This window comes from Mustela nigripes, chromosome 5, assembly GCF_022355385.1.
Source record: "Mustela nigripes isolate SB6536 chromosome 5, MUSNIG.SB6536, whole genome shotgun sequence".
Taxonomy (NCBI): Eukaryota; Metazoa; Chordata; class Mammalia; order Carnivora; family Mustelidae; genus Mustela; species Mustela nigripes.
This window is the reverse complement of record NC_081561.1, coordinates 128,951,665-128,972,133: the sequence shown is the minus strand read 5'-3', so window position 1 is coordinate 128,972,133 and position 20,469 is coordinate 128,951,665. Positions and strand designations below refer to the sequence as shown.

At 42.2% G+C, this 20,469-nt stretch overlaps 1 protein-coding gene and 1 long non-coding RNA gene across 2 annotated transcripts in view; one reads left to right on the top strand and one right to left on the bottom strand.

The window, feature by feature from the left end:
* The window catches only part of LOC132018366 (uncharacterized), a 33,484-nt gene extending 17,338 nt beyond the window's left edge, over nt 1-16,146 (top strand). Inside the window, exons 2-4 of the long non-coding RNA XR_009404516.1 lie at nt 10,764-10,930; nt 15,159-15,335; nt 15,603-16,146. This is a non-coding gene — a long non-coding RNA (uncharacterized LOC132018366). The remainder of the gene's footprint in view (nt 1-10,763; nt 10,931-15,158; nt 15,336-15,602) is intronic.
* The window catches only part of SLC16A10 (solute carrier family 16 member 10), a 121,038-nt gene continuing 104,551 nt past the window's right edge, over nt 3,983-20,469 (bottom strand). Inside the window, exons 4-6 of the mRNA XM_059401211.1 lie at nt 19,313-19,456; nt 8,387-8,615; nt 3,983-5,352 (exon numbers count right to left, since the gene is read on the bottom strand). Of these exons, the coding sequence (XP_059257194.1) occupies nt 5,120-5,352; nt 8,387-8,615; nt 19,313-19,456 (606 nt within the window). The 3' untranslated portion in view covers nt 3,983-5,119. The remainder of the gene's footprint in view (nt 5,353-8,386; nt 8,616-19,312; nt 19,457-20,469) is intronic.

Below are 20,469 nucleotides of genomic sequence, written 5' to 3'. Positions count from 1 at the left end.
CTCCAGATTACCCCTAAGAATCAACAAAAATCAGTGAGTGTAACCCGAGCAGAATTAATGATTGTCAGTCAAGTAGAGTGGCCAGGCTGCCTTCTCTGCTGTGTTCTTACTCCACCCTACTCCACATCACCGTTACAAATGGCCCACTTGTTCTGTTTTAGTAACAAGGTAAGAATTTTGTTTTTAAGAGTTAAACTATGACGATTCTTTTCTCTTAGCTAAGATACTACTTGCCCTTCAAAGAATATAAAATGTAAAATAAGAACACTTCACTTCCTTCTCCTTTTCACACATTGGCAAAAGCAACAATTTGCAGCCTAACACAAGAATTGCTCCTTAACGTTTATGCCAGCAACAATGAAGATTTTGGTGTTTGAAATTTCCTAAGGAGTTTAAAACTTAAATTGTTAACATATTTTTTAATTGGAGCTAATTAACTTCTCCTTTCCACTTGTGTCTCTAGACTCTGGGAGTTTACTCTAACACCATTCACCATAAAGTCTAACACAGATTCATTAGGAATCACATGTGAGGGGCACGCTACGTTCCAAAGCATCCTCCACAACATGCTCTCGGGCTAAGATCTAGCAAAACTTTAACAGAATATGAAAAATCAAAATAAAAAAGTATGTCCTCTGAAAATTCTCATGTTAAGAATTTGACAGTCTTTTCTCTGCAAGCATTACTTTAAACATATAAGTAAAGTTCTTGATATTAGCACAAAAGATGCTATCATATGAACTTCCTTCCCAGATTTTAATCACATAATTAATGTTTTCAGTGTAGACCCATAGAACTCGAAGTTCAAGGCTGAGAGCAAGCCGTTCACCAGGTTACATGATGTGGCATGGGCTTCCATTCTCTGAAGCCATAGGTACCAGTAAGTAGGGCTGCTAAGCAGCCAGTAGAACTAAGCAAGGAGGTTAATGAACTCCTCAGCAGGTTTTTGAAGGACGGGGGAAGTAAAGAGAAAAAGAATGATGAGAAAGAACAGGAAGAGCAAGCAGAGTGTAAGAAAGAACCAGAAAGTGCACTACCAGGAAACCCCATCGGTGCCACCCACGCTGGACGTGGCCTGCCCCTGTTCACTGCATTTTCTATTCAGTTTTCTCTTGATTTAACAGCAACAGTCACCCGGACATAAAGTAGTTTATAAATAACAAAGGTAAAAATTAAAATATTCTTCAGGGCAGTTAAAAGGATTAGAATTACCAGAAGTAAAAACAAACCTGTGTTTACTTTACAACTAATTGTACATTTACTTTAAGGAATACTATGTAGCCGTCAAAACCCACAAAAATCTTGCCATTTGCAATGATGTGGATGGAACTAGAAGGTATTACGCTGAGTGAAATAAGTCAGAGAAAGACAATTATCATAAGATTTCTCTGATAGGAGGAATTTGAGAGGCAGGACGGGGGGTCATGGAGGGAAGGGAGGGAAAAAAATGAAACAGGATGGAATGGGGGAGGGAGACAAACCGTAAGAGATTACTCGTAATTTCAGGAAACAAACTAGGGTTGCTGGAGGGGAGGGAAGGGTGATGGACGTCGGGGAGGGGATGGGCTATGGGGAGCGCTGTGAAGTGTGTAAGGCTGATGACTCACAGACCTGTACCCATGAAGCAAGCAATACATTATATGTTAATAATTTTTTTAAAATAGTGTAGAAAGTTGAAGCTAACAGAGTAACGGTTTGCTTCATGCTTGGGCAGAGCCCACGGGATCTTCTGCAAACACATATAAAAAAGTACTGTGGATCCGGAAGTACAAATGAAGTCCTGCTTCTGTTTCTGACTAGAATTTGAAGCCTAATGCAAGCCTGTGCAACCTCGAGTGGACATTACAAGTCTCTTAGTAGGACTGCAGACAAAGGATTGCAACTGTGATCAAAGAAATTTATAAATTTTGAGTAAAGTATCAATCTAGGGGGTTTATTATTACTGAAATGGATGGATACCAAGATATCTACTGCTTTAACTGAAATGTTTCTGGGAGATCCATGGTTGTCTGTTACAATAGTATCTGATTCAGAGTCTCTATAAGGAGGAATAATTGCTCCCCTTATATCGTTGGCCTCAAATGCTAGAACCTTCTGAATGTGAGCATTTGTTGATGCTCTCTGAGAATTAGGATGATGAGATAGAAAGCAGAGTTCTGACTCTACTGTTTTCCTCTCAATTGCATGGATTGAACAAAAACATTTAGGCCCACCAGGTCACTCTATTGCAATAAAGGTACACTGTTCAGAAATTAAAAAGGATTTACTTGGAAAAGATTAGGGTAACGTTTCTTGTTCTAAAACACAAATCCTTATGAATATTAGTATTTTTCATTTCTAAGTTTGCAGAACTTCCAGAACTTCAGACTTCTAGAGCTTTTTGTACCAAACATGTTATGAAATATAATTTTATAGGATTTAGCATCTTTTATACTTTTTAACTTTATGTTATTATAGCAAAGAACTCTCCATAACAGTCTATTATAGGAGAGATTTTTCAGTGTCATAGGACTGTTTAATTCATTCCATCTGACTGAAAACTGCATATGTGTAATTTTATACATGAACACAATATTCTGAAATCTAAGTTTTACTATAAATACTTGAGCTACTTCGCTTTTTTTTTAAAGTAGGTTCCACATTACTACTCACAACCCTGAGAGATCACTACCTGAGCTGAGATCAAGAGTCCGAGGCTTAACCAACCGAGCCATCCAGGCGCCCCACTTTGCTCTTTTGTTATGGACCCTAACCTTTGAGTTTTAGATTATTACTTTTTTTTTCCTTTCTAAAATCAGTCAAATTTTGAAAGGGAAAAATTTTGGAGGTCTCTACCGAATTAATTTTCTCTTTTAGAATTCTTTCTGTAAAATTGGCAGGGATAGGGATAAGTCTTAGGAGTCTATGCTAAAACTATTAAAAAAATTTTTTTATAATGGCAGGTCTGATGATTGGTCTTAGTCGTAGGTTTTTCTGATCTCAAAAGCACTGATAATAATGAGGAAGCACATTTTTATATAACTAGGCATGAATAAATAAAGAACCCAATAATATATTGTCATTTCTAAGCCTTTTTTTCTTTTTCTTTTCTTTTCTTTTTTTTTTAAAGAGCATGGGTGCTTGGGTGACAAGGGGCAGAGGGAGAGAGAAAATCTCAAGCAGACTCCACACCCAGCACGGAGCCTGATGCGGGGCTTGAATTCATGACCCTGAGATGAAATCAAGATTTGTCACTTAACTAACTGAGCCACCCAGATGCCCCCTAAGACATTTTCTAAAAACTTAAAATAAGAATATGAAAGGGCAGAACGGTCAAAATATAGTTGTTTTTTAAGCGACATAACCTTCCAAAAGACAAATTACCAAGTTTCCTAATATGAAAAAATCAACAATCATTTAAAATCCTATTAAAAATAAATTGCACATTTAGCATTCCTACTTTGAACTTCTGGGTTTTCTAGCTGTTTTATTAACCACCTCACTTCCCTCTAGCCCCTTATGTGGCCTGCCCCCCCGACCCCCATCCACAACTACAAATCCATATGTTCTTCAGGTTACAGCTAAAGATAAAGAAAGATTAGATGCTAGAAGAAAAAGTAGAGAGAGAAGAGATTAAGTTACTGTCCTTATAGAGAAGTTCAAAACAGATGGATCCTGGAGGTGCTTTAGAAAAGACAGCATTCTTCCCAAGTTAACAAGCTACATTTGAGGAAGCTCTAATACACATTTATACTTAGGACTTAAATATACTTTGCATATTAACTTTCAAAGACATAAATAAGAAACACTGAGGATGAGGAAAGTATTCCTATTTTTTGTAAATGAGTTTTATTTTTGTAGATGAGTATAGGTCATGGCATGACTTTGGTTTTAATTTTAGGTCTTTAAAACATTAATACTTTTAAATATTAAAATTAAAAATTAAATTTAAATAATTTAAAATTTTAAAAAACCTTTAAAATTAAAATTAAATATTAAAAATAATACATTTATGCAAGTGTCTTTGCATAAATAGTAAAAATCTGGGAATGTTAATGGGGAGTGTGCTGGGATAAATACCAACGAGTGCAAATTTTGCCAGAAAGTTTTGGAAATACAGAAATTCTCTAAGTGCTTTTAATCTTTCAAGACCTATTAATTTTATAAATGAATTTGAGCAACTATTTCTATCAGAAATATTTTCTGCATGAATACAAATATTTTTTCCCCCATTTGTACCTGAAACTGCCAACTTGATAACATGCTCAGTAAGACTCTGTGGAAATGTCACATCCTAGTGCTAAGAAATCCCAAAGTCAGAAAAATTCTATGTGAAATGGTCAGAATCTCTTTCATTCATTCTATTTCACTTTATTGTTACACTTGAAACAAGTTCAGAAATTTGGGGGTTTCTGGCTACTTGAGTAAAACACACTGCAAACCGAAAGGGAACAAATGGAGGAGGAAGAAATGCCTGCCTCCCGAATTGCTCTGCCCTTATGACCAGGATCCCTTCTGTGTCGTGCACGAATCTGAACACGGTGCTACCGTCTGCTCCTGGAAGCTCCCTGGACACCGGAAAAGGCGGAATAACTTAATTTCAGATCTTATTTAACAGCAGGCAAGCAGCTTTAACACAGACTTGAGGTTTAGGGAAATCTGACATTACCTAGAATCCAGGCTTCAATCTTGTAAAAAGTTTCCCAGTAGCAGAAGAAATTAAAACAGAGATACCGGAATTAAAAACATCACGTGAGACAATTGACAATATTTCCAGTCCTAACCAAATTGCAACCCTTTCACTATAGCTTGAGGTATTTTTAAATATTTGTACAAGCTTATTAGCATTCACAGTTTCCAGAGTTGCTTTTTACTGAGATAGCATCAATGCTCACAATATTTGACTTTCCGAAGTAAGTTTTCATATACCAGAGTCTCTGCCCCCACACTCATGGAAATACCAGACAGCTAGCTATTCAGTGGCAGAAAATGGTTCTTGTAGTAATAAGGGTTCTAGCTCCTCATTATTGTGCTATTCCTAGTATGTAATTAAAAAAATAAGAAATTTGCAATTTATATAAAAGGAAAGCTTGCTTAAACTTCTGAAAGCAAGTTCAGTCTGGTGGAGGTATGTAAGACATTAAATAACAGAGTCAGATTCTTTCTTAAAGATTCCAGATGAGCTTGACAGCAGAGAGTTCTGATTCTCCAACATTTTCTCCATCTTTTCTCCTCCAGTGGTTTTATCAATCTCTCTTTGCTTCTTACTATGGATCCAGGGGATAAAACAAAGGACAGCACCTCCAATAAGGGGAGGGATTCCAGAGAGGTAGAATGCCACATCATAGGAGCCCAGCTTGTCACGAAGTAACCCTGGGAAGGGAAAAAACTGTCACTGAGAGAGAACAAGGGTGGCTCCTAGGAGTCTCAGATCAGTCATACATTTCTTGGGAAATGGGTCTGAAGTATAAACCTTTTCTGATACGAGAAAGGAAAAGACCTTAGATCTTTAATCTTGCCACAGACTACAGGTCTTTGGGTTTGTGTACCAAGATATTACATGGAAAAAAATATTTGTAACCAAGCTTTGGCTTTTTCAAAACCGTTCCGAGGCCTTTGGGGTACTGCGGCCCAGGAATGGTCCTTATTTCAGGGGAAGGTGGATAAACCACCAGCCTGAAACTTCTCTCATACACACATATCCCACAATGTCTGTATTGCAAACTTTCTTGGGCCTACTTGCTTATGAAATAACATAAAGCTATTTAAAATTAAGATCCAAGGGGTGTGGGGCACCTGGGTGGCTCAGTGGGTTAAGCCTCTGCCTTTGGCTCAGGTCATGGTCTCAGGGTCCTGGGATCAAGCCCCACATCAGGCTCTCTGCTCAGCGGGGAGCCTGCTACCTCCTCTCTCTCTGCCTGCTTCTCTGCCTACTTGTGATCACTGTCTGTCAAATAAATAAATAAAATCTTAAAAAAAAAAAATTCAAGGGGCGCCTCAGTGGCTCTGTCAGTTAAGCATCTGCCTTTGGCTCAGGTCATGATCCTATGGTCCCAAGATCAAGCCCCACGTCGGGATCCTGGCTCAGCGAGGAATCTCCTTCCTCAGCCTCTGCTCCTCCCCGCTCCCCTGCTTATGCTCTCTCTCTCTCTTTCCCTCCCTCAAATAAATAAGTAAAATCTTTAAAAAGATAAATAAAATTAGAATTCAAAATCATGGAAAATTATAGATCTGAGAGTTAAGATGAAAAAGTTAGATTGTTAAATACATTTCAGCACGTGGAAGTAAAACGTTTGGCAGTCTGATAGATCCTTGGGCCCTGCTTCTGAAAACTCTCATTAGAATACTCCTTATTTCTAATTTCTCTAACAAAATCCAGATTTTTTTAAAAAATATTTTATTTCTTAAGTAATCTCTACACCCAAAATGGGGCTCAAACTCCCAACCCTGAGATCAAGACTCACAGGCTCTACCAACTGAGCCAGCCATGTGCTCCACAAAACCCAGATTTTAAAAGTTATCTTAGTGTTTTTAAACTTTTGTTGCCTTTTTTTTTTTAAAGATTTCTATTTATTTATTTGACAGAGATCACAAGTAGGCAGAGAGGCAGGCAGAGAGAGAGGAAGGGAAGCAGGCTCCCCACTGAGCAGAGAGCCCGATGCGGGGCTCAATCCCAGGACCCTGAGATCATGACCCGAGCTGAAGGCAGAGGCTCAACCCACTGAGCCACCCAGGCGCCCCAAACTTTTGTTGCTTTTAAAATAAAATATCAGTTTTCCGAAATGTCCAGGGAACACAATGAATTGAGTATCTGACTTTTTGAAATGCCGAGAATTTGTCCAGTTAAGTACTGACACATTAAAAAAGTGTACATTTATTCTAGACAGAAACCTAAAATATACAGATACAACTTTAGATATTGTATTAGAAATTAGAAATGTTATTGTACAATAATATACAGATACAACAGTTACAATATGCAGATACAATTTTCCTATTTTCTGAATCAGAATATTCTGTATATAACTATACCTTTCCTCCTCCTGAGCACTAATTATCATGTCTGACTATAATACTGTGACCCCTCAGAACCTCCTGGTGAGCCAAGAGCTTTCAGCGGCCAGCAGCCGCCTAATCGGCCTACTTTGGAAGTTTCTGGTTATCTCCCGTTACTGGTCTGTTCTCAGTTATTTCTAGTTGCAAACAGCATTCCTACCAAAGTGCTGCTTATAATCTGCTGTAGACTTGGAAATCCTAAAAATCCAAGCTTGTGAGGTGTAAAAATAGTGGAAGTCATGTATTACCTGGGGGACAGGGGAAGGGCTGGAGGGGTCCTCCTGCAGGGAAACTGAGACCTTTAGTGACTGTTTGCTTACTCATGACTACGTTCCCAGTTGGCAAAGTTGCTAGATATGAGTGGTTCTGGATCGGAGAGTGAGCTTTCGCGGAGCCCCTCACAGGCCAGACACAGATGACAATACATACAATTCAACTTTATCCTAGTTTTATCAATTCCTAACCTAATAATTCACAGGGGCACCCAAGTAATATTGAACACAAGGCACCTTTATACTATTCAGAAGATTTCTAAAGGTAAAATTCATAGAACATAAAATTAACCATTTCTGTGGCATTTACCACATTCACAATGTTGTAAAACCACTATCTCTATCTAGTCCCAAAATATCTTGATCACACCAGAAGGAAATGCCATACCCATTAAGCAGTTAGTTAGTCCCTAATTCCCCTTCCTTCCCACCCCTGGAAACCACCAATTTGCTCTCTGCCTCTATGGAGTTACCTCTTCTGCATATTTCATGTAAATAAAATCTGACAGTGTGTGACCTTTTGTATTTGGCTTCTTTCACTTCACATAATGGTCACAAGGTTCGACCCCTGGTGGCATGTACTGATTGGTACAATACTTCCTTTTTATGGCTGAATGCTATCCCATTATATAGCCGCACACATTCTGTTTATCCATCTACTGATGGACACTTCAGTCGTTTCCACTAAATGCTATTTTCCATTAATTATTTCTGGGGGGGATATGATCTCTTACACAAAGCATACATATTTAGCAATCTTTTAGAATCTTCATCTTTTTTTTTTTTTTTCTTCATCTCTTTTTTAAAAGCAACTGTGTTTCCATTTCCCCAAAACATATATAAATGAAATATAGGCATTGTGCAAGCTTAAAGCCCAGAAGCTTACAATTGAACATTTTATAGAGTGTGTTATATATCAATAAGGATAAGAGGGACTCCTCAGCAAACTTTTTCAACACGTCATCCAAGGCTGGTCTTATTAAAAATGTTATCAGTAAGGCACACACAAAAGCAAAAGACCGGCAGCCAAAAAATCGTATTTTCCATATAGTAAATTACTGAAGAATCATCATATTTACCTGCAATAGGTGGGCCCACAGTCATGGGTAGAGACATGAATCCAAGTAGAAATCCAATTGCTTGAGAAACGTCCTGGGCACCAACTAACTCAAAGGCAATGGGGGCCATAATGGAAATGAAGCATCCATCGAAGAGACCCAAGATGAGACAGACAGCAATGAGGGCCCCAAAGACCCTACATAGGGGAATCATCATGGACATCAGACCAATGAAGAGAAAGGAGATTACCTAGGACAAGACAGCACAACGTCAACTCCGCTCTCAGGAAAAATGAATGTTACAATCACCAACCAACATGCTTAGGACTTTTGCCCAACTATTGGTTAGTTGTCTCCATGGCCCAATTCATCTTGATCTTATATATATATAATCAACTCCCATAATAATCTCCCCTAAGTTCCCCTAGCACTTTCTCAAAATGTCCATAAAGGAACAAGAGTAAAATAAGTATTTTTATTACTTACGTTCCCCTCCAGCCTGTAAGTTCTTTGAAGTCAGAATCTGTACAAAAGTCATATTTGGAGTAGATAATCTAAGGTTTAAGAATCTTACACCTGGTTGATGGGGCACCTGGGTGACTTAGTGGGTTAAAGTCTCTGCTTTCATCTCAAGTCATGATCCCAGTGGTCCTGGGATCGAGCCCTGCATGGGGGGGGGGGGACCTCTGCTCAGCAGGGAGCCTGCTTCCCCCTCCCTCTCTGCCTACCTCTCTGCCTACTTGTGGTCTCTGTCTGTCAAATAAATAAATAAATAAATCTTAAAAAAAAAAAAAGAATCTTATACCTGGTTGATACTCAATAAATATTTTTCTTTAAGAATCAGCTCAAATTCATTCATCAAACATCTGATTTTGAAGTTGTATATACCCTATTAGCATTAGTCCTCTACAAAAGGAAAATATGCCAGCAAGCTTTAGTACTTCACATCACACAGCTTCTAGCTTGGGGACTAGAATGATGTAAGGTTTAGACATTTAAATAATTTAGAATACATTGCCTGCCAATATTCCAGACATATTCCAAATATTCAGACCAAGTGAGATTAAAATAAGTATCTATGATTTGTTATATATTACATAAATATGTACTGAATTTCAATTATTCAAATTCCATTAAGTTTTGACTATCATAGGAAATATGTATAATATGCAAATGAAAATATAAACATATTCTACTAGAACATCCTAAGAGCTAAATTATGTAATCCAATTTTATTTGATAATGTAACTCAATGTGATTATTTAATGATATTTTCAAACACTGTCTTCTGGTGATACAGCACAGATATACCCTATTTAAGCACAGACTTAAGGCTAAGAAATATTCTGAGCCATGGAACACTTTCATTTAATGGTAGAGGAGTTAACAGAACCAAACACTTGGTTTTGCCTGCCATTGGGTAACTTCTGTGCTCTGTGCTGTATACGGTGCCACGTGAATAAACCCTGGTTCCTTACCCTTGGGTTGTGGGGGGAAGAACATGGAAAACGACTGCACATCGAGTGTTCTAGATATTCCACAGTTGCATATTCCAAGTATGATGGGTACACAAAAGGGAGCAGGCAATTCAGTAACTTTTTTTTTTTTTAAAGATTTTATTTATTTTATGACAGAGAGAGATCACAAAGAGGCAGGCAGAGAGAGAGAGAGAGAAGGAAGCAGGCTCCCCGCTGAGCAGAGAGCCCGATGCGGGACTCGATCCCAGGACCCTGAGATCATGACCTGAGCCGAAGGCAGAGGCTTAACCCACTGAGCCACCCAGGCGCCCCAATTCAGTAACTTTTTAAAGCAAAGAACTAAATGAAACTAGACAGTTCACCAGTCAGCAGAAGAAATGTTTCAAAAAGCATCAGCCTTTTTAGAAATATGCATAGGATAGCGAGATCATTTACTTAGTGTTTATTAAATGCCAGGCACTGTGCCTGGGTGGCTCAGTGGGTTAAAGCCTCTGCCTTTGAATCAGGACATAATCTCAGGGTCCTGGGACTGAGCCCCAAATCAGGCTTCCTGCTCAGTGGGGAGCCTACTTCCTCCTCTCTCTCTGCCTGCCTCTGTCAAATAAATAAATAAAATCTAAAAAAAAAAGTCAGGCATTGTTCCAAACATGTTAGCTAGTGATCTCCTAACAACTTCATGAAGTGGGTACTAAGGTGATGCCCATTTTACATGCAGAGTGATGCTGGGAGACTTTTAGTAACGTGTCTACATATGCCCACCCGGGAACCCCTGGTCTGCGCAGGCGGGAGCAGCGAGCAGGCGGAACTCTTCCTGGGGGTACCTCCACGACCAGGGGGCTGGGAGGAAGGGAGAGACCATATAAAGCAGCCATCTGGGTCACCATCTTCTATTCTGCTTTTCCCACCTCCGGCCCACCAAGCTCGGTCACTCAGCTCAGGGCAGCCGCGCACAAGCTCCTCCGCGGCCTGATTGCCTGCGGGGCCCAGCGAGTGGACGGACGCAGGAGGCGGCGGACGCGGGAGGAGGCGTGGCAGCTGTACCGAGTTCTCCAGCGGATCCTCATGCAAGTGGTCCGCGGACCCCACGGTAAGAAACATGCTCTTGAAGCAAGTGGCAGACTCCAGGTTAGGTCTCTTTTTGGTACCATCATACCATACAGCTCAGTGTATTTTTATTCTTCACTATTAAAACAGGACTTTATGGTATAATAGTTTAAGACTCTGAGTTAGTTATTTGAAAATTAAGTCTGGCACTTCACTTTTTCCAAAGAACACCATCTCCCATTCTCCTGGGTATTTCCCCCCCCCCCCCCTCTTTCTTTGTTAAAGATTTTATTTACTCAGGCACCTGGGTGGCTCAGTGGGTTAAAGCCTCTGCCTTCGGCTCAGGTTATGATCCCACATAACCTGGAATCGAGTCCCACATCGGGCTCTCTGCTCAGCAGGGAGTCTGCTTCCTCCTCTCTTTCTGCCTGCCTCTCTGCCTACTTGTGATCTCTGTTTGTCAACTAAATAAATAAAATCTTAAAAAAAAAAAAAAGATTTTATTTACTCATTTGTGAGAGAGAGGAAGCAAGGGTGTGGGAGGGGCAGAAGGAGAAGAAAAGGGAGAAGCAGGCTCCTCACTGAGCAGGGAGCCCGCCGGGTGCTCAGGACAGGAGCGGAAAGCAGAAACTTAACTGGAGGAGCCACCCAGGTGTTCCTTTTTATTTTCTACTTGAACACTTCCTCCAACCCAATTCAATGAAAACACATGCATAATTTCTTTGCATGGGTAATTAGTGGGCTTGCAGCCTGGTAGGTTGGAAAGAACTAAGGTTCAGAGGAAAAAGACCTGGTTCCAGCTCTCTGTGACCCTGAACAAGTAAAAAAAAAAAAAAAGGCCTCCCAATATTTCCCATCTACAGTAAAAGATCTAAAAATAAAATGTAGAAAGTTTTGTAAGGGGCCTATTTAGCCAGAGGGATTCCATCTTGGGTTAAACAGTGATTTTGTTGTTTATTCAGTAAAACTTAAACTGGCCCTGCCCCCCTACCCCGGAACTTACTTAAAAGCAAGCCCAGGGAACCAGTCCCAGGTAACAAAGCCCAAATAAAAGGGTGGGTCAGGCCAGGTGGAGACATCCGATCAGTCGGGGCACATCCTGTTTCCTTAGCTACCAAGGAGTGTGGGCCCCGCCTTTTGGGCACCAATTCTGACCAAGGTGGTAGGCTAGTTCAAATATCTACTAGGGTGAATTGTAATTCAATTGGCCACCCGTGTGTGACCTAGCATGACTGTGCAGCTTTCCCTTTGTGTTACAATCTCATTGGCCACCTGTGTGTGGCCAGGCCCAACCACATGGCCCTTGCCCTTTAAAAAAGTTAGTCGGTAAGGCGGGGTGGCGGGGGGAGGTTGCCCTCTCTGTAAGAGGCATGGCCCCGAATGTTCAGTTTGATTCTTGATACTTGGTGTGAAATAAAGCTTTGCTTGACCTTCACTTTGTATCAGTCTCGCTCCTTTAATCACAGACTCATTATTGGGGGACCTTTCAGTTTGAAATTCACATGTACATAAAGATTTCAGGAGTATTATCATTGATAACCTAACCATACTTTAATAGTCTTAATTATATATATTTATTTTTAAATTCTGCCTACAAACATAAAAGGAGATAAACATGGAAAGTCATGACTTATCCATTATCACAAACTCCAGAGAATCTAGAATAAAATTTCTGGACACTATGGGGCCGCATTCAATGAATTTAATTGGTCAAGCCACCAACTAAACATTCCCAACCATGCCACTGTAACTATACGAGGTTTGCTTTCTTCTTCTTTTTTTTTTTTAATAAAGATTTTATTTATTCATTTGTCAGAGAAAGAACACAAGCAGAGGGAGCAGCAAGCAGAGCAGGCAGAGAGAGAAGCAGACTCCCCGATAAGCCCGATGTGGGACTGGATCCCAGGACCCTGGGACCACAACCCGAGCCAAAAGCAGGCACTTAATCAATTGAGCCCTAGGTTTGCTTTCAAGAATATTTTTTTCTTTGAATATACTTCCTGTTCTTTTACTATTTTGTTCAGTAAAAATCTCTCCCAAGGTAAGAGAGCCAGAGTGAACTACTGAAAGTCTAAGCACACCAAATCAATTGTGCTCAATATATGAATGTTTTTCCCAAATTTAAGACCCTTTACTTCTGGTGGTTATCCTGATTTTTCTATACATTTTTGGACCCTTCTAATTTTTGTTCTTTGGTTGGTTTTGTAAAAAATAATTCACTTAAGAGTTTCAAGTTTAGGAGTGCCTGGGTGGCTCAGTGGTTAACGCCACTGACCTTCGGCTCAGGTCATAATCTCAGGATCCAGGGATCAAGCCCCATATTGGGCTCTTTGCTCAGCGGGAAGCCTGTTTCTCTCTCTCTCTCTCTGCCTGCCTCTCTGCCTACTTGTGATCTTTCTGTCAAATAAATAAATAAATAAAACTAAAAAAAAAAAAAAAAAGTTTCAAATTTAGTAGGAGTCTCTAGGCGGCTCAGTCAGTTAAGCATCTGACTCTTGATTTTGGCTCAAGTTATGATCTCAGGGTCATGAGATCCAGCCCTGTGTTGGGCTCTGCACTGGGCTTGAAGTCTGCTTAAGGTTCTCTTTTTCCTTCTCCCTCTGCCCCTCCCCACCTCTTTAAAAAAAAAAAGTTTCAAATTTATGTATATATTACTAGTATTTGAATTTAACAATTTCTTAATCCTTTACCCGACTAGGAGTTCTCAGTTCAAACTATATTAACTATATTATTCTCCCTTTTCAATTACTTGACAATAACTATTGTTACTCAAAATTGTTAAGTTTTAATAAATAGAAATTGTTATTTAAAAGTAAAGTTTCTTGGTTTTTTGTTAAGAATTGAGTTCATTGGCATTTACACATTTATCCTTTATCATCTCTCAGAAAATAGCTCGTGAACTGTTCAAAGGGGAGTTTCTGTATTTTATCATTTCCCCAAATAAATACCGATCCATACATCAAATATTGATTTGTAAATACTGGGCTCCAGTTTGAAAGATAAATAGATTTAGTATTACTACAAACTTCTTTCCCCTCCTCCAGCACAGCAGCTCTGGTTAGATTTAAATGAGTTTTTTTTTTTTTTTTTAAAGATTTCATTTATTTGACAGAGAGACACAGAGAGAGAGGGAACACAAGCAGGAGGAGTGGGAGGGAGAAGCAGGCTTTCCGAGGAGCAGGGAGCCAGGTGCGGGGCTTAATCCCAGGACTCCTGGTATGATGATGACCTGAGCCGAAGGCAGATGGCTTAATGGAGTCTCTCAAGCGCCCCTAAATGAAGTATTCAGAGGCCCCTAATTCTCTGCTAGCCTCTGGCACTGACATTTAATAAGGCATTGACGGTTGAGATGTCTTTCTTGCTTTTGTTTTCTTAAAATCACCCAAGGAAATATCTTCTGTCACAGTATTATAGGTTCTATTACAGAACACCTTGCTTGAGTTTGTTTACATACTTAATAAAAAAATTGGGGTGGGTCTTTCTTTCCCTTTTTTTTTTTTTCCTATTATCTTTCCCTATTTCTATCACTAAAAGAACATTCTTGGAGAAATGTCAGTTTAAGTTTTGCTCAGGAATCTAAGTATAGTTCCAGAAGAAAAATGAGCTGCACCTGAATAAGCAGGAGGCATTTTCAGAGGCAGACACACAACTGGCCCCAGTTAGAGTCAAGTGTTGCTCCTACAAATTTATTCAATATAAAGTTTCCAGACGTTTCCAGCTAGGAGCCCTGAGCAGAAAGCCTTTAACCGTTAATATTCCATATGATGCAATTCAGTCATCTCTTTGCTCGGCATTTAAAGTGGTTAAGCTGAAAACACGAAACCAGGACCCTGACGGAGTTTACATTCAGAACTCTGAAGCGGAGGTGTGAGACTGCCGAACCAGGAGGTGAGGAGTCTGTCTATAAGCAGAGGTCACCGGGGCGCCTGGCTCACTTGGTGGTGCGTGCGACCCAGGGTTGTGAGTTCGAGCCCCACGTCGGATGTACAGATAACTTTAAAAAAATTATAAGCAAAGATCTCTAGTTCAGGATAACCAAGGTCTCCTTTTCTTGAGACCTGTTCCAAATCAGGATCTGCTTCAGTATTTGATAGAATATTAAAACGTAATCAAAGGAAGGGTTTATTAATCACCCGCTCTGGGGAGATACTTTACATGGTTGTCACCGTGACTCCTTACCGCAGCCCTCGGCCGCTTCTGGAGACAGCTGGTGACAAGAACTGGGGTAAACTCATGTCTCACTCCAGAGCCTGTGCTTTTCTGCTCTGCAGCCTCCCAGACCCAAGATGATCGTGACCAGAAATCCGACCACGTGGGAGGTTGTGAAGTGTGTTCCGTGCCCAGCTGCTAGGAGACGGGGAGGGGAGAGAAGTGTCACAGCTGGTGCGGCTGGGCCGTAATGGACAGAAGCCGGGAGCGGGTATGTCTGCCCCACCCATGACGAGAAGGTAAGGAAGGTGAGCAGTGGGAGCCTTCCAGACCTCACCGGCCAGGCCAAGAGGCCGCCAGCCAGCGAGGGAAAGAAAGGGAGAAAAGCAAACAGGCAGAGCTGGAGTAGGTTGCGGCAAAGAACAGCCAAGAATCAAAAACCAAACTGAATGTTTGGGAGTTGGGCAGGGAAGCCGAGGAAAAGGAGAGACAGAGGAGGGGAGTGATGTAAAGGAGCGAGGCCAGGAGCCACAGCACACACTGAAGGCCCTCCTTCTCCTTCACAGGCCTCTCGGAAATGCAGTCCGCTCACCTGTGACTCAGCAGACACTACTGTGGAGAATGGATTACTGCTTCCACCTCAGGAATCTCTCCTCCACATACAACCGCAGTGACTTTAAAATGTAAAATCAGGGGGTGCCTGGGTGGCTCAGTCAGTTGAGCGTCTGCCTTCCCCTCAGATCATGATCCCAGGGTCCTGGGATCGAGTCCTATGTCGGGCTCCCTGCTTAGCCGGGAGCCTGCTTCTCCCTCTGTCCCTCTCCTGGCTCATGCTCTCTCTCTCAAATACAGAAAGAAAATCCTTAAAAAATAAAAAATAAAGTGTGAAATCAGGGGCACCTGACTCTTGATTTCAGCTCAGGTCATGATCTCAGGGTCGTGAAATCAAGCCCTGTGTCGGGCTCCATGCTCAGTGGGGTGTCTGCTTGAGATTCTTCCCCTCTCCTTCTCCCTCACTCAAATAAATACATCTTTTTAACAAATGTGAAATCAAACCACGTCATTCTCCAGTAAAGACTCACTACACTTAAAGTAAAATCTCTTCATTTGGCTTCTAAGGTCCTATACAATGTGGCCCTTCCTAGTTTCCCAAACTCTTGCCATGTCACTCCCTATCTTCTTGAGCTCTTCCTTTTTCCTGCCCCCAGTATTGCTCGAGGAACTCAGGGGCCATGCGTGTCTTGTGTGTATCAGCCTGCCCGGGTCTAGGCTGGATGGAGCACAGTAGACACAATCGTTGGAAAGAATGAAAGAAGCGGAGAGTCCGTAATGCAGCAAGTGTCCATTAGAGGGTTCCCTTGACCATTGAGAACAAGACCAACTGTTCTACAAGCAGGTCCGCAGAGAAGGTCCTAATGAAAGTAGACTGATCATAACACAGTAAACGCTTTCAAAAGGAGCACTCTACCAGCTATGGACGCTTCCTTCCACCACATGACCAGACTCCTTTCTGCAGAGCAGAGGGGATCCACACACGGCCACCCACAGCGAGGCCGCCTCCCTGCTCCTCAGGGTTCACACCTCCAATACCGTCCTCAAAGGGCTGGGGTTAGGAGTACCAGAGACTGCACGTGGGGCCCTGAGCTCATGTCTGCCACATGGAAATAATAAATGGCAGCTGCTGTTATTTCAAATCACTTAATGAAAGTTATTTTATCTGTAATAAATGCTTTCTCCAATCATTTTCCTGCATCCAAATCCTACTTAAGGCCCGGTTCAAATACTGCCGCCCATCGATACGGTGAGGAGACACGCTGGGTTCCCTACTCCCAAACCGCCCCCACCCCAGACTCCCCTTCACCTACCCTTCACAGCCAAGCTTCTGAGCACAGTAGTCTATGTGGCCATTCATTCAGTGACTATGATCATTCGTTAGCACCTGCCACTATGCTGAAACTCTGTTGCTAAATCCAATGAAAACCTTTTAGTCTTTTTTTTTTTTTAATTTTATTTATTTATTTGAGAGAGCATGAGAGAGGGGAAGTCAGAGGGAGAAGCCGACTCCCCATGGGGCTGGGAGTCCGATGCGGGACTCGATTCCGGGACTCTGGGATCATGACCCGAGCCGAAGGCCGTTGCCTAACCACCTGAGCCACGCAGGTGCCAAAACCCTTTCAGTCTCTGACGTGCTTGCCGTCTCACTAGCTGCTGACACTGCCGAGCACTCCTGCCTCTGAAAACACTCTGCACCCTGCTTCCTTCCCACCACTGGCCACTCCTTTCATTCCCCGCTGCACACCGGGACCTCCACCCCCGCATACAGCCCGCGAATGCCGAAGTCCCACAGGTCTCTTGACTCTCTCAGGAGCTCCAAACCCAACCTTCCCATCAGCAGCACAAATTTAAAATGGCAAAAATGAACTCAGCATCTTACTCTATTACTGAATCATTGACCTTAATGAAGCAGCACAAGCATCCAGTCTGTGACTAGAACCACAAACCTCACACCCTGCGGAGGGGGCCCCATCACCCCCCAGGGTCCCGGCTTCAAACCGCTTCATTGCAATGCTTCTGCCTTGGCTCCTCCTGCCTCGACGACTTCAATAGTCTCCAGCCAGTCCCTCTGTTTTTTAAACAGCCTTATTGAGATAATAAATTCACATACCATAAAATTCACCCCTTTAAAGTCAATACTGTGTGGGTTTTAGTTAACAAAGTTGTACCACCATCACTACTGCCTAATTTTAGAGTACTTCTATCACCCCAGGAAGAGTCCCCATACCCTGTAGCAGTTACTCCCCAGTGCCTCCTCCTCCTGCCCCAGCAACCACGAATCTGCTTTCTGTCTCTGTGACCTGCCTATTCGGGCCACGTCACAGAAAGGCAGCTATACGACCCGCAGCCTTCCGGGGCGGTCAGAACCCCTGCCCCGCCTCCACTAATTCCACTCTTTGCTGAATTAAGCTTAATAAAATACGACTCGTGCCATGTCGCTTCCTTGGTTAAAACCCTCTCATTGGGGGCACCAGGGTGGCTCAGTGGGTTAAAGCCTCTGCCTTTGGCTCAGGTCATGATCCCAGAGCCCCACATCGGGCTCTCTGCTCGGCAGGGAGCCTGCTTCCTCCTCTCTCTCTGCATACTTGTGATCTCTGCCTGTCAAATAAATAAAATCTTAAAAAAAAAAAAAAAAAAAAAACCCTCTCATGGCTCCTGGTAGACGTCAGGACAGTGGTCATGCTCTTCCGCACCTGCCTCCTGCGTCTCCCTCCAGCCCGTCTACTTTATCCCCTTTCACTCAGCTTCCCAGACATAATAGACCATGTCACACCTCCACCTGTCTGCCCACGGGGTTTTGTCTGCTTGGAACACACTTCTCTGCTTTATCTATCTGACTGCCACTCACGTCGGAACACCCCACCAGCCAGGAACCCTCGCTAGCAACTCAGATGTCTGGTGCCCATGTTTCTACGGCACCTTCTAGAACAGTCATTATTCTACTGCACCGTAACACTGTTTTATCTGTCTCCCCATGAGACCATCAGCTACTAACTGAGGGCCCAGGTCCTGTTTCATGCTTCCCCTGCAGCATTTAGCACAGTGTCCAGCATGGAGGAGTCATTTAAGCACTTGTCAAATGAGTGTCAGTATGGTCTTGGAATTAGCATTAGTTTCGTGCACACCCCTCGACGCCCAGGAGGCAATGTGCAATAAAGAAGTTCAAAAGAAACACACACCCCCGAATTTCACAAGATATTGCAAAAGGCACATGACTATGAGAACAGTGCCAAAAATAAAACATTCTTCTTAGAAAAAGTAATGGGCAAAAACCATTTGGATTTGGTAGAGTTCCGTGACAAAACAAATAAGATTGTTGTTTGATCTTCAGTGTCCCAAGTTGAAAACCCGAAACTCATTAGCGATTTTGCCCTCTGAAAAACTGCTGGTAGAAGTTAGGTTCCAGAGGGCGCCTCAGTGGCTCAGTGGGTTAAAGCCTCTGACTTCACCTCAGGTCATGATCTCAGGGTCCTGGGATGGAGCCCCACATCGGGCTCTTTGCTCAGCAGGGAGCCTGCCTCCCCCACCCCTCTGCCTACCTCTCTTGCCTACTTGTGATCTCTGTCAAATAAATAAATAAAATCTTAAAAAAAAAAAGGAAGTTAGGTTCCAGAAAATAGTTGTCATTTTTACAGAAGAATTTAAGTAAATAAATACGTATAACAAGACATGAAGAGATAAAAGATAATTTTGCCGGGGGCAAAGCAGCTTAAAAAAGTACCTGAAGATACACCTTCTTCACACCGGGCACATAATCTGCAATCTGGCCAAAGAGCAGCCGTCCAACTCCTGAAGTGATGCCAATGCACATAAGAACCACCTCTTTGTTTTTTCCATCTTGAAATCTCTCGTTCACATATTTCATCTGTGGGCCAAAGAGAAAAAAGCGACACTAAATATGGTAGGAAAAATTGGCAAGTTTTGACACAAAATGCCTTTGTGTCTCCACAATGTTATAGACTCTCACCCCCTTCCAAATCCAAATATTCATAAAATTTCTTCTGTGCTAGTTTTTCATCAGAACATATGAAGAACCCATTCATCAGAACCCATTCAAAAATGGGTTCCAACATGCATTCCTTTTTTTTTTTTTTTTAAAGATTTTATTTATTTATTTGACAGACGGAGATCACAAGTAGGCAGAGAAGCAGGCAGAGAGAGAGAGAAGGAAGCAGGTGCCCTGCCGAGCAGACAGCCCAATGCGGGGCTGGATCCCAGGACCCTGGGATGATGACCTGAGCCGAAGGCAGAGACCTTAACCCACTGAGCCACCCGGGCGCTCCCCAATACACATTTTCCAAGTTAGCACTTTGAACATGTCGGACAACCTTGCTCTGTCAGGGTCACCTAAGAACGCCATCATCTGCTCTCCTTAAAGGCAGTTTAAGGCAGTTTCACATCTTCTTGGAGAACCTGAACTAAACGGCCACCCCTGAAATAAGCTGTCCTGGAGCTTCCAGGATAAAAGTGTAAGGGTCCCTGGCTATGAATCTGCCCGGCTGTGTAGCATCAGGACAGACAGAGACACAGAAGCAGTTGAACACAGCGGTTAGGAGAAAACCCTCTTAGAAAGACTGCTTGGGTTCAAGTCTAGGGTCCATGCCTTATCAGCCTAGTGACCCTGAATAAGTTTTTAACCTCCAGATTCTCAATTACCTTGTCTATAATATGGAGATAGCAACAAACCTCAGGAGGGTGGTTTTGAGGATTAAAATAAAGTATCTGTGTAAAGAACTTAGAATAGTGCCTGACACATTTAATAATGATAAAATATTAATTTTAGGGGCTCCTGGGTGGCTCAGTGGGTCAAGCGTCTGCCTTTGGCTCAGGTCATGATCCCAAGGTCCTGGGATCGAGCCCCACAGCGGGCTCCCTGTC